This window comes from Salvelinus fontinalis, chromosome 38 (genome assembly GCF_029448725.1).
Source record: "Salvelinus fontinalis isolate EN_2023a chromosome 38, ASM2944872v1, whole genome shotgun sequence".
In the NCBI taxonomy this organism is placed as follows: domain Eukaryota; kingdom Metazoa; phylum Chordata; class Actinopteri; order Salmoniformes; family Salmonidae; genus Salvelinus; species Salvelinus fontinalis.
In genome coordinates this window covers 20,309,978-20,322,207 of record NC_074702.1, presented here as the reverse complement: position 1 = coordinate 20,322,207, position 12,230 = coordinate 20,309,978, and the positions used below count along the sequence as shown (strand labels likewise).

At 41.1% G+C, this 12,230-nt stretch overlaps 1 protein-coding gene and 1 pseudogene across 2 annotated transcripts; both read right to left on the bottom strand.

Annotated features, from left to right (window-relative positions):
• Positions 1-948: 948 nt before the first annotated feature.
• On the bottom strand, positions 949-9,250 carry LOC129837882 (annexin A2-like). 2 transcript variants are annotated; one of them, XM_055904384.1, is made up of 13 exons: positions 9,031-9,250; positions 6,265-6,331; positions 5,976-6,078; positions 5,705-5,799; positions 5,419-5,532; positions 4,773-4,863; positions 4,399-4,478; positions 3,882-3,941; positions 3,698-3,788; positions 3,501-3,596; positions 3,017-3,075; positions 2,669-2,779; positions 949-2,568 (listed from the first exon to the last, which is right to left on the bottom strand). In XM_055904384.1, exons 2-13 carry the CDS (start codon positions 6,310-6,312, stop codon positions 2,506-2,508), a joined length of 1,011 nt encoding a protein of 336 aa, XP_055760359.1. In that variant the 5' UTR covers positions 6,313-6,331; positions 9,031-9,250; the 3' UTR covers positions 949-2,505. The 2 variants fall into 2 exon arrangements, with proteins under 2 accessions (XP_055760359.1, XP_055760360.1); XM_055904385.1 differs by lacking the exon at positions 6,265-6,331 and having other exon boundaries at positions 9,031-9,249.
• Positions 9,251-9,757: 507 nt separating this feature from the next.
• LOC129837162 (rho guanine nucleotide exchange factor 2-like) overlaps positions 9,758-12,230 on the bottom strand; it is a 57,529-nt pseudogene continuing 55,056 nt past the window's right edge.

The window sequence follows — 12,230 nt, the reverse complement described above, 5'->3', positions numbered from 1 at the left end:
TTGGAGCCCAGAAGGAGATAGGGAGAGAGATAGATAGAAGGACAGAGAAAGGGGTGAAAAGAGAGAGGCCAAACTCAGATTATCATAGGGTGGGTGGTTTTATATTTGGTGTAAAGGTTGGCAACTCCCACCTCCTATGCCACTCCTCTAACCTATTTTAAGACTTCTCCACTGATCAAGGCCTCTAAACCTATTATTCAACTCTATGTGTCTGTCAAAATCTATCTCAAACACTCACACACACTTTCTCTCTGACACACACATGCACAATGTATTCCCACTCTAACTATCTCTCTTACACAAACACACACACTGTTATTGCTACTATGGACATGAAACATCTCCTCTTAAAGTCCACCCCCAAATATGAACTACTACTAATAAATGTCTCCCAGTTTAGAAACCACAGTCATTGTAAGTTGTAAATCAGTCGGAGGAATGGAGATCAAAGACATGTGGAGGAAGATGAGACCAAAAAATGGACAAGAATCAAATGGCGGAAGTAGAAGGACAGTCCCTGATTTGGAATGTACATGGTCTCAAAGGTGAGCTCATTCAACGTGGAGGGGGGAGACAATTTACTGTTGGTTGACAAAGCTGAACTCCTGACAGACATTCTTTCACTGTCAAGGTGTCCCTTTTCAATAGCTGGACATTGCACACACACAAGAAATTAGCCCCAACTAAGCTTTTGGAATTTGCCTGGGACCCATCACGTGAAACAAACCAGTGTTTCTTTTCATGATCCAGTCAGCAGTCAAACCTTTTATGTTTAAAACTAACGTCTATTATTTATTGTTTTCAACTTTTTATCAAGTTCAAAGTTGCATTATTAAGGAACAGTTACATGTGGCTTTTGATGCATCTCTTCATAGGATCCAAACTCTTTGTCTCAAAAATCCAAGGCTGCCAACATCACTGTAATGAACACGATAGGAGACAGAGAGCTGGTTTCAAGCGCAGGGCGCAGCAGGTGTTTATTGTAAAAGACCACATGAGGAGGCAGGTGGCTGGGTCCAGGGGCAGGCAGAAGGTCATACACAGGGGTCCAAAAGGGCAACAGTACAGGCAGGGAAAAGGCTAGTAAAGTCGTCCGGGAGATCAGGCAATAGGTTGATAACAGGAAATCCGATAGGTACAGGCAGGAAATCCGATAAGTACAGGCAGGGAATAGGCAAAAGGCGTCGTTAGTGAGGCAGGCAAAAACTATCAGACATGGGAGGAGTAAATTACTGGAAAAACAGAGCTCCGAATAGAAGTGTGTCACAAAACAAACAATACCTCACAATAATGAGGTGCAAAGAACCAAACTAAATAGTGTGTGATAATGACATACAGGTGTGTGAATAGGTGATCAGAATTGAGGTGATTGGGATCTGTAGAGTGAGCTGCATTCAGGGGATCTATGTGTTTGAGAGTGTGAGTTGGAAAGTGGGCTGGAAAGTGAGCTGCGTTCAGGGGATCTACGTGTTTGAGAGTGTGAGTTGGAAGCAGACGTTACAATCACATCTGATTAAAACCGATTGAATCAGGTGACACCTCTTGTCGAGCTTCGGGAGTGGCAACAACATAATTGGGGGACGGGGTGCATTGCTTATATAATGGTAGAGGAAACACTGCCATAGGATGAAAGTGCTTCTATTTTTACTGATTGACAATCCATAGGCCCAGCCAGCCCTTGGTCATGGTGGGAGGGTGGGTAATGATGGGGAGGGGATGAGGGGAGTCTGAGATGCTAGCTATGAGATGCTTGAGGGATATTAATACTTTCTGGCTGACATTGACCTGGGATTAGGACGAACAGAGGGAGAGAGACACTTAGAATTTGAAGCGCCTGGTCCCTGTTCTCCACCAACTCACACACACACTAGATGATATTCATAGTAGAAACAAAGGTGTTAGATGTTTGAAATTCGGTTACTTTAAGGCAAATTACCCCTTCATAATGGTTAGCACTATGGGTGATATAGACTTGGTCAAATTATGGCAAAATGTGCTAAAATATCAAAGACGTGTAAATTGTTTAACGGAGTGACATAATACCAGTCATTAGGTTACAACAACGGAAATAATATCTACTTGTCACAGATCCCTCCGGAACTGTCATTACGCACACCTGGTCCCTATTCCCAGTTGATTAGTAACTGTGTAAGTGTGCCCTTTGTTCACCATTGTCCTGTCGATTTTTGTTCCAATGTCCGTTGGTCGTGTGAGTACCTGTGCTGTGTTGTTTTGGCTTTCGTGACACGTATATTGTGAAGATGATTACGGGTCTCGTCCTGTGTGATAATCCTTGTGTATTTATTCGTGTTACTCCTCGCTCTTTTGTTTGGGTCTCAACCCTGTGTTTTGTATAGTGTTTGTTTGGTCTTCATCCCCGTGCCTTTATACGGCACGCTGTAATTTGGATAAATAAAAAAAACTATTACGCATTCCTGCACCTGTCTCCCGATCCCTTTATACCAACGTGACAATACTGTGTGTTGGTTAAAAGGTATTCTTCTTTTACAGGTCTTCAGATCGACACAAGGCTAGGAGAGCCTGCTGCATCTCCCCTTTGTATTCTTTCTGTGGGTGTGAGAGAGAGGGACGTAGTTATGACAGTTACCAACTACAAACCTTTCAGAATGAATATTCAATGTATTGGTGCGCGTGCATATGTTTTCACCTGCAATGTAGAGTAGAGTGAAGTGTTGGTCAGTTTGCGATACTCGATTCTCACACAGAGGAGGTCCTCTTCACTGTGGCTGATAAGAATCCCCTGCACTAAACTGCCTTTCTGCAGGACACATACACAATAAACATAGACAATTTGAATGAACCTGGCTTACAGAAGACTCTGCCTCAAAACCTGACACAAAGGCACAGAAATCGATAGTCTTACAAGATCGCAATGCCCACTACACTTGCCAACTACACCTCACAGCACAACAAGAATAGTCATGTAGCCAGTGTGAGTCTGGAGTAGAGTCACTGTAACAGAATGTGGAGTAGACCATCATGACATGAAACTTACCTTAATGTTGCTGTGTAGCCGCTGGGCCAGGAACATAGGAATACTTGGGATGGAGCCAACTACAGATGGAAAGAATCAATACATTTTGTTAATTCATGTTTGTTATACTGTCACACACACGCACGCACGCACGCACGCACGCACGCACACACACACACACACACACACACACACACACACACACACACACACACACACACAAACACACATGAGCATTTGAAGAAGTTGAAAGTTAGTCTAGCACAGAGCAATTGTGGGGCGGCAGGTAACCTAATGGTTAGAGCGTTGGACTAGTAACTGAAAGGTTGCAAGATCGACTCCCGAACTGACAAGGTAAAAATCTGTCGTTCTGCCCCTGAACAAGAAAGTTAATCCACTGTTCCTAGGCCGTCATTGAAAATAAGAATTTGTTCTTAACTGACTTGCCTAGTTAAATAAAGGTAAAATACAAACAAAAAAATAATTGAACAAGGCTATTTCTTACCTAGAGTGCGGAAGCCAAGCCTCAGGTCCCCAGAGAAGTGACTCTGTACTGTTTTATCCACAGTTTCCCCTCTCAGATCCTCCAACCTGGATAGCACTGAGAGATAGAGAGAGGGGAAGAAGGGTAATGGAGGCTACAGCTATACTAGGGTTAGGAAGAGAGACAGCGAACGGATAAAAGAGAGATTTGTTTGTTACCTCTGTTGAGATGGTTTGAGTCTCTCGTGGTTAACACCTGAATCCAGGGGGCTGGGTCCTTTTTCTTACCATTCACAGCATTATTCAGAGCCTATAAACACACACACACAAAGGATATCAAGAGTACTGCTTAATTGGAGGAAATTTCTGGAGATAATTTGGGGCTTTGAAGAAGAACACTCACCTTAACATCCTGGTCAATGAGCTGATAATCAACCATCTCCTTTGAATTCAGCTCCTCCTTCTGTTGGTATTAAAGCACAAATAGCACCTTTCAATTAGTTCTAATTAGGACATTATTTTTCACTGACTGATCTATACAGCTTACTCTGTGCAAGGGGGTGAAAACTTGACAAGGCACTCTAACTTACTATGCCTATATAGCATTCACTCTTAGAAAAAAGGGTTCCAAAGGGGTTTTTCGGCTGTCCCCAAAGGAGAACCCTTTTGGTTCCAGGTAGAACCCTTTTTGGGTTCCATGTAAAAACCCTCTGTGGAAAGGGTTCTATCTGGAACCGAAAGTGTTCTACATGGAACCAAAAAGGGTTCTTCAAACGGTTCTCCTATGGGGACAGCCGAAGAACCCATTTAGGTTCTAGATAGCACCTTTTTTTTCTTAGTGAACTCTACGTAGATTGCAATATTGAGACAACTAAGTCTAAGACCAGAACGAGAACCTGCTAAAAGAAGAGTGGCAGTACCTTGAGTATGGCCAGTACCAGCTTAGTGAAGTCTTTACTAGTCTCACTGATAAGATCATTCTCCAAGTAACGTCCAAACTCTGTAAACATAGCAGAATAAGACTACAGTAGGGCACACTGTGTGTGTGTGTGTGTGTGTGTGTGTGTGTGTGTGTGTGTGTGTGTGTGTGTGTGTGTGTGTGTGTGTGTGTGTGTGTGTGTGTGTGTGTGTGTGTGTGTGTGTGTGTGTGTGTGTGTGTGTGTGTGTATGTGTGTGTGGTGTGTGTGTGTGTGTGTGTGTGTGTGTGTGTGTGTGTGTGTGTGTGTGTGTGTGTGTGTGTGTGTGTGTAAATATTGCAAGAGTGTATGTGTTACCCATAGACAGTAATTCTCACCCTGTTTGTAGGCAATAGTGGCATCTTTAAGCTGCTGTGGTGATTTGGTACACAACACAGCCAATAGACTCTCTTCATCTGTACCAATACCCTGTAACAAACAATTACACATTTAAAGTGATTCATTCCAGTGATGTAGCCAAGTCACTAAATCTTGAGTCCAAGTGAAGTCCCAAATCCCCAGTGTTCGAGTCCGAGTTGAAGTCTGAGTCCTTTATACTCGAATCACGAGTCCCTTGGTGTGCTAAAAGTAGCTGTCAAACCGTTTTTTAAGTTAAATATCATTACAGTGTTGCACATTTGTAAGGCTAAATAGATAATACAGCTATCTAACATTTGATGTTGTTAAATTATGCACAAGAGAGAGATTTTCTGACAACAAAGTCACAACTGGCCAAGTCCAAGTCACCACTGGCCGAGTCTGAGTTGAGTCATGAAAATCGTGACTTGAGTCTGAGTCAAGTCCGAGTCCTGGGCTTGAGTACTACAACACTGATTCATTCACACACACAGAATACACAAAGACCCACACATGCATTCACACCACATTACAGTACATACAGTAATTACACACCTAAAAATACAATTAACATGTATTACATGCTTATTACAATGATCATTGAAATAACAGGTGATCGGCTCTCACCTCCATGGTCTGTCTGAGGCGATGGGCGTCAAACTGAGAGGGGGTCATCATCAGCCCCAGCATGAGTTGCTCCAGCCCCCCTGACAGAGCTTTCTTCAGGGCAGGACACAACTCCTACAGAGGAGGGGTAGATAGAGACTGTTGGGTTGGGTTCCAATGCCATATATCACATCCCTTCCCACAGTCCCCTTATAGATGTAAAAGTAGTCAATAGGTAGGTTGACAGATCCACAAAGTGTTAGGCTGGCAGATCCACATAGTGTTTCAAACAGGTAGTGATAGTTACCTTCTGTGTGAGGTTATGGTAGGACTCCGCGATGCTCTGTCTCTGAGCATTGTTTCGATTGGTCAGGATTCTCACCAGAGTGTTCACGTCACTGGCTAATACACTCACACACACACATATTTTGAATACCTCATCCAATATGTATGTATGATACTAACTACTTCAAACATTCACACTATCAGATTGATGAAATTCTCAGGCAACAAATTGTTTTCAATGAGCTATGGTACTTATTTACTTCATTAGCGGACATTCAATCCTTGAATAGTACCTTTGCTCTCCAAGGCAGTTTGAATTTCGCGGGCATCCTTCTCTGAGTTGAAGTTGGGGAAGGGTCGCACAGTGCCCAGTGTACCCCACCACATCGCATGAGACTGAACAAGACAGGGGAGAGAGGGGTGGTGTCACTGAGTCACTACAGTAAACATCTATCACTGACATTTACTGTCTAGCTTCCGTCATGTTGCGTTTAGCCATTCTTTCTTTTTAGTTTAGTCCAGATGAAGGAGAGGAGATGAGGAGAAAGTTTGTTCAGACTAAGGAGATGCAGGTTCACTTACACTTGCTTTGGGAGAGGTATTTTGCATAGACTTCAGCAGAGCTTCCATGATGGGAGTGACAGAGTAACTGCGATTGAGATTCGGCATAATTAGTGTTGGGGTTATTTTACACCTGAGTCAAATACATTTAAACTCAGTTTTTCACAACTCCTGACATTTAATCCTAGTAAAAAATCCCTGTTTTAGGTCCGTTAGGATCACCACTTTATTTTAAGAATGTGAAATGTCAGAATAATAGTAAAGGGAATTATTTATTTCAGCTTTTATTTCTTTCATTACATTCCCAGTGGATCAGAAGTTTACATACACTCAATTAGTATTTGGTAGCATTGCCTTTAAATTGTTTAACTTGCGTCAAACGTTTTGAGTAGCCTTCCACAAGCTTCCCACAATAAGTTGGGTGAATTTTGGCCCATTCCTCCTGACAGAGCTAGTGTAACTGAGTCAGGTTTGTAGGCCTCCTTGCTCGGATATGCTTTTCGGTTCTGTCCACAAAGTTTCTATAGAATTGAGGTCAGGGCTTTGTGATGGCCACTTGAATACCTTGACTTTGTTGTCCTTAAGGGAGGAAATAGAAAGAGTTTTTGAACAGGGCCACAATGGTTGGTGAAGTCCATCCAAAATACTTTACTTCATTGCCCTCTAGTGTCGCAAACGTACGGAAGAGTATTAGGAATAAGTGAAGAGAACTGGTGATACTTGTATTATTTATATTTTTTACTATAGTATTTTAAAAAAGTGGGAATATTTCGAGAATAAAATGGCAATATTTCGAGAATAAAGTGACAATATTTTGATAATAAAGAGTCAATATTTTGAGAATAAAGTGTCAATATTTTGAGTCTCAGTTATATTTCAATATTAAAGTAGGGAATTTGGTTAAGTGCATGTCTCCCTGACTCCCTGTTGCTGTGCGTGCCACAGTTGAATTGCCCGCAGTTAGATGACCTGGTGAAACTATACTTTAGAATTGGCTTTAGTAACAAGGAAATCCTTTATCTTTTAGCACATAATAACCATATTATTATAAGTAGCACAAACCCCTGTCATGGACGTAGCATAGCAGCGGGGCAGAGGTTTGGGTAAAGCGCCGTCTGCGACAGTAATTTTACATTCCATTATTATAATCTAACAGTCAACAGGTCTAGTTTCTAGCCTCTATAAAGTGAACATGTGGTAACCTAAATTAGCGCTATAGCTGAGACAAATAGCCTATAACGGAGATGATGTCTCTGGATTGGGATATGCATCCTTCATTCCTCCCATCCTTGAAAACATCACCGATAGATGGATAGTGAAAGGAGATATTATGCTAGGCTACCAACCAAGTCATGTCATATCAGTGATTATTTCTTTATAGCCTATCATAATGTATCTAATAGGCCTATATTTAGACCAATGACTATTTCTTGAAAGGGAGAATCCAACCATGAATATATTCAAACAGTGCCTCAGATTAGCTGGTTTGCATGCATGAGATGTCCTTGAGTTGCCCCCTCCCACAGACACTTGCGTAAAACCTTTACTTCATTGTTCATTCCTCCCGCAGCCGTTGGATAGGCCTATCATTTACTTTCACTTGCCCATTGAAATATAAAATTAAGGTACTCAATCTAATGGGCCGCTATAGGTTTATAGTGTGCTGAAAATAGCGGTGTTGTAGCGAATTTGGAGAGCAGTTTCATATTGGACACATACACACGCATAGCCCCCGGTACCCAGGATCCCAATACAATTCGTTTTATTGAGTGTGATACCGTAGCCTACTAGCTTATCGTTAGAAATATGGTTGTCATACTGCGGAAATACTACCATTAGTAAAGCACCATGGATAAAGTCTTTAATAGTTCCCATTGTGCACAGATTCTTGCAAGGTTTTCCCCTATGCTACGCAGCAGAACGTAGCGAATTCGGAGGGCAGACTGTAGGGACTCAACCCCAGTTCTCTTCGCGTTTAGTGACAGTGACAAGAAAGTTTTTTTGTTTCTCATAACGCACCATGGATTTTGAAGTGTATGCATAGTCTGAAAAAGCCAGAGGGATACTTGGTGTGTGCGTGTTCGTGCGAGTTATTAGATCATTAGATTGATAAGCATGAGTGCACAGTGACGCCTGTTTAAACCAGTGCATTATAATTAAATTGATGGCCATTTGTTTGTTTTGCCCCTACTTTTTACCGCCCACACACACACCTGCATGCATACACACCAAACCCACCGCACTTAACCAAATCCCCTACATTCATCTTGAAATAGAACTGCGATTTAATTCTATAAATATTGGCACTTTTTCACGAAATTTTGCCACTTTATTCTATAAATATTTAGCTACTTTTTTAAAAGTACTAGCTTGCAAAAAAAATATAATCCAAGTAACGCCACCTCTTTTTTTCTTCACTTGGTCCTAATACTCTTCCATACAAATGAAATTTCGGCGTTGTGTCATTTCTGCTTGCTTATCACAAAACTCAACATCTGGCCAGAGCAAGCAAATAGTCCTCCGACCTGACTCTACAGACCCTAAATTCCTCTCGTCTCTGGTGATGTTGCCTACAACAGTCTAGCCCACCACTCATTCCTGAGATTCCTCCATGTGAAATAAAGCAGGGAAACCAACATTTGTTTTTTGTGGCTTAATCACCATATCGTTTTCCAAAATTAAACACAATTATGAACTGCATAAATCAAAGATTTATATTGTTAAAAAAAATATATATATTTCCCCAACAATGTATGCCATAATACAGCATAATGAAATGAAACGCACCTGATAGTCCCGTTTCGTATCCGCTTGACAGGAGAGGTCTCTGAAATGACTTGACGTTTTATATCTATTTCCAAGACAACAGGGTGTGGCTGCTGCCGGACAGATAGGATATGGCTATGCTGGACTTGAAGCCCTCACTCATTCCTTTTATAACCATGGGTGTGTCTCTATTGATAGGTAGGCTATCTTGGCTGTAGAAATTACTGGCTATGGACTCCCTTACAAAAAAAACCACATGATTTCACATGTGGAAAATCACATGACTTCACATTACATTTCAAATGTGAAAACGTATTTTTGGAACACTTCACATGTGATCACGTTTTCATGTGTAGTTTCATGTTATCACATGTTGTCATGTGTTATCACATTAACTTCACATAAGATCACATGAAAGCATGTGTTTTTGGAACACTTCATGTGTTCACATGTGACATTTCTGTGGTTTTTCCTTAAGTGCAATAAGCCTACCTGGCCATTAGTTCAGTTCACCGATCTGATAGGAAATGGATCGAACCTGGAGTAAAGCCAATACATGGTAAGATAGATGTTGCTATAATAAAATCTCTTGTGTATCCAGTACTTTCATGTGGAAAGTTGGATATCAGACACACTGTCACACACACACACGGAATGTTGCACACCTCTCAGAGGGCGACCCTCTCCCAACACACACACACACACACGCGTGCGCACGCGCGCGCCAATAACAACTTCAAAGACACTCTAGATTTCTGTAAGATTTATAAACAGCACACAAAATTAAAATAATTGTAAGTCAAATAAAAATAATAAAAAGACAAAATTACAACATTAACGTTAAAAAGTAATTTTCTTTTTTCAGAACAGATCAAATATTTATACAGACAAATACTTCTTATAGAATATATGTAACATATAAAGGAACAAACCGTTTTTTTATGTAGTTCAAACAAGGAAACACCCTTTGAATCCAGTCAAATAATGTACATTCCTACATAACACAGTCGCTTCATGGTTAAGGGGTGAGCTCAAAGACAGTCAGAAAAATGTTGACTTTTTGTTAAAGGAGGTTTTGGTTGGTGTCAGTGTTGCTGGTGGAGTTGGCTGGTAGCAACAGTTTATCATCCTAAAAACCATAAGGGTGAAATACATTAGAGACAATCAAAGTCAATTCCACCGGCAAATCTGAACTCACGATTAAGTACAGTGTAAACCACGTTTTAGTAGATCAATTTAGTAGTTCATGTATGAAACATACAACTGTAGATTATAAAAGAGGTGAAAATATTCCAGGTACAGTCAGTCAGATTAGTCAATCCTTATTCTAAGGATGCAATTCTTTATCCTAATTAATATATCAATGATGTTGTTTTTTGGTTCAGTATGGTCCTTCTGTGTGTATCCTTCAAAAGTCAGAACAGTTAATTGTAAACTCCCCCCTCCCCATTTTTATAAAATATTCAGTATAAAACCCCTCATGGTGGCTCACTACTGTTGTCTTCCTAGAAAAAAGAAACAATTTGGTTTATGAAAAGCACAAGAGTTTTCAAGTGTTTGTGTTCAAGAAGGAGTGGGGGTGAGAGTTGATTAATACCCACACATTTTTTTTAACAATGATATACAGTATATGTATACCCTCCTTTTCTGTCCCGCCCTCCCCCTTTTCCTGTCCCGCCCTCCTTTACTGGTCTAAGTTCAGTTTCAAATCAGTCAGCTCCACCACCACAGACAAACCAGGTCTGTAGAGAGGTGACACTAAATGTACAACAATGACAGGCAGTTACAGTACAGAATAGTTCCTACTGGTATCAGCAGACACCTATAGATCAACAGTCCACCATTAGAATTCCATTGTTGTTGCGAACCCGACCCTCCTCTTCACCCTAATCCCTCTCTGTTATTAGTCATCCTTGTTTTGAAAAGGGAAAGAAGAAACGAAGAGTGGGATTGGAAAAAAGGATTCAATCCCGAGGATGAAGCTTTTAACGTAACATTAGAAAAACATATAACCTCTCCGAACTAACTTATACCATGATACAATACACAATTCCTGGGTAGGCTTTCTATGCCAAAGAAAGACGAATAGATGGAATCACTGAAGACAAGTTCTATCAGGTCTGGTTGGTTGAAGGTTGAGAATATGTTGGTCCAGCTCTCAAGTCCTGTTTTCTGGTTTGCGTATCCAGTTTGAGGTCAATGTTAACCCGGAACAGTCTCGGAATCAGCCTTTGGATTCCTGCGCTTCCGGTCCGCACTCGCTCTCCTCAGGGATATCCTGGAGATCTGAGGAGGTCATTGAAGGTTATTCATATGAATAAATGTGTTATTAATACGTTTAATAACGTTTGAATAACGTGTTGATCCAAACAAGACTAGCTTGCTCAATAATGTAAATAGAGGTTCCAATCAAGATGCGACTGGAGGAGTACTGTTATGTACACTGAGTTACCAGACATTGACTGATACAGTAAGGAATGTGGCCAGAGGGAGTTAAATATTGTCAGAGGTATCCACCCTTTAAGCACACAGAAAGAAAGAATGGGGAGAGGTGCATTGATTAAGTGAGTAAGAAGGGCATAAAAAACAGTGACTGTCTCTCAATACTCTAAATGTCGCTTCTAAACCTACCATGTACTGTATGATCAAAGTTGTATGAAAATGTATGAAAAGTGTGGAGAAGTAAAGAGTGGAGAGGACAGAGCGCTATTATTGACTATCAACAAGCAGCCATTAAGAGAGGGCAGAGAGATAGAGGGAGGGCAGGACATGGTGCACAAAACTCTGTCTACTCTAGAAACAGCTGAGAAATCGGTGCCAAACAGATAGCTAGAGATATGACGTGGAGACACACCTTCAACATGCAGAGGTAGAGAGTGAGAAATATGGCAGGGCTGAAAGAACATAACAAGTGTGGGTGTGTGACTAGGTAAACTAGGTGTGATACGGTTAAAGGTCAGACATGTGTAAAGATTAGTTGTCATGGACACCATAGGGATTTTTTGGGGATTCCATGGATTTGGCCAATTCCAAAGTTATCGAATTATAGACCTATTTATTCAACTGATTACACCCTGTCACGTTCCTGACCTGTTTCTGTTAGTTTTTGTATGTGTTAGTTGGTCAGGACGTGAGTTTGGGTGGGCAGTCTATGTTTTCTGTTTCTATGTTTGTTTAAGGGTGACCTAATATGGCTCTCAATTAGAGGCAGGTGGTTTTCA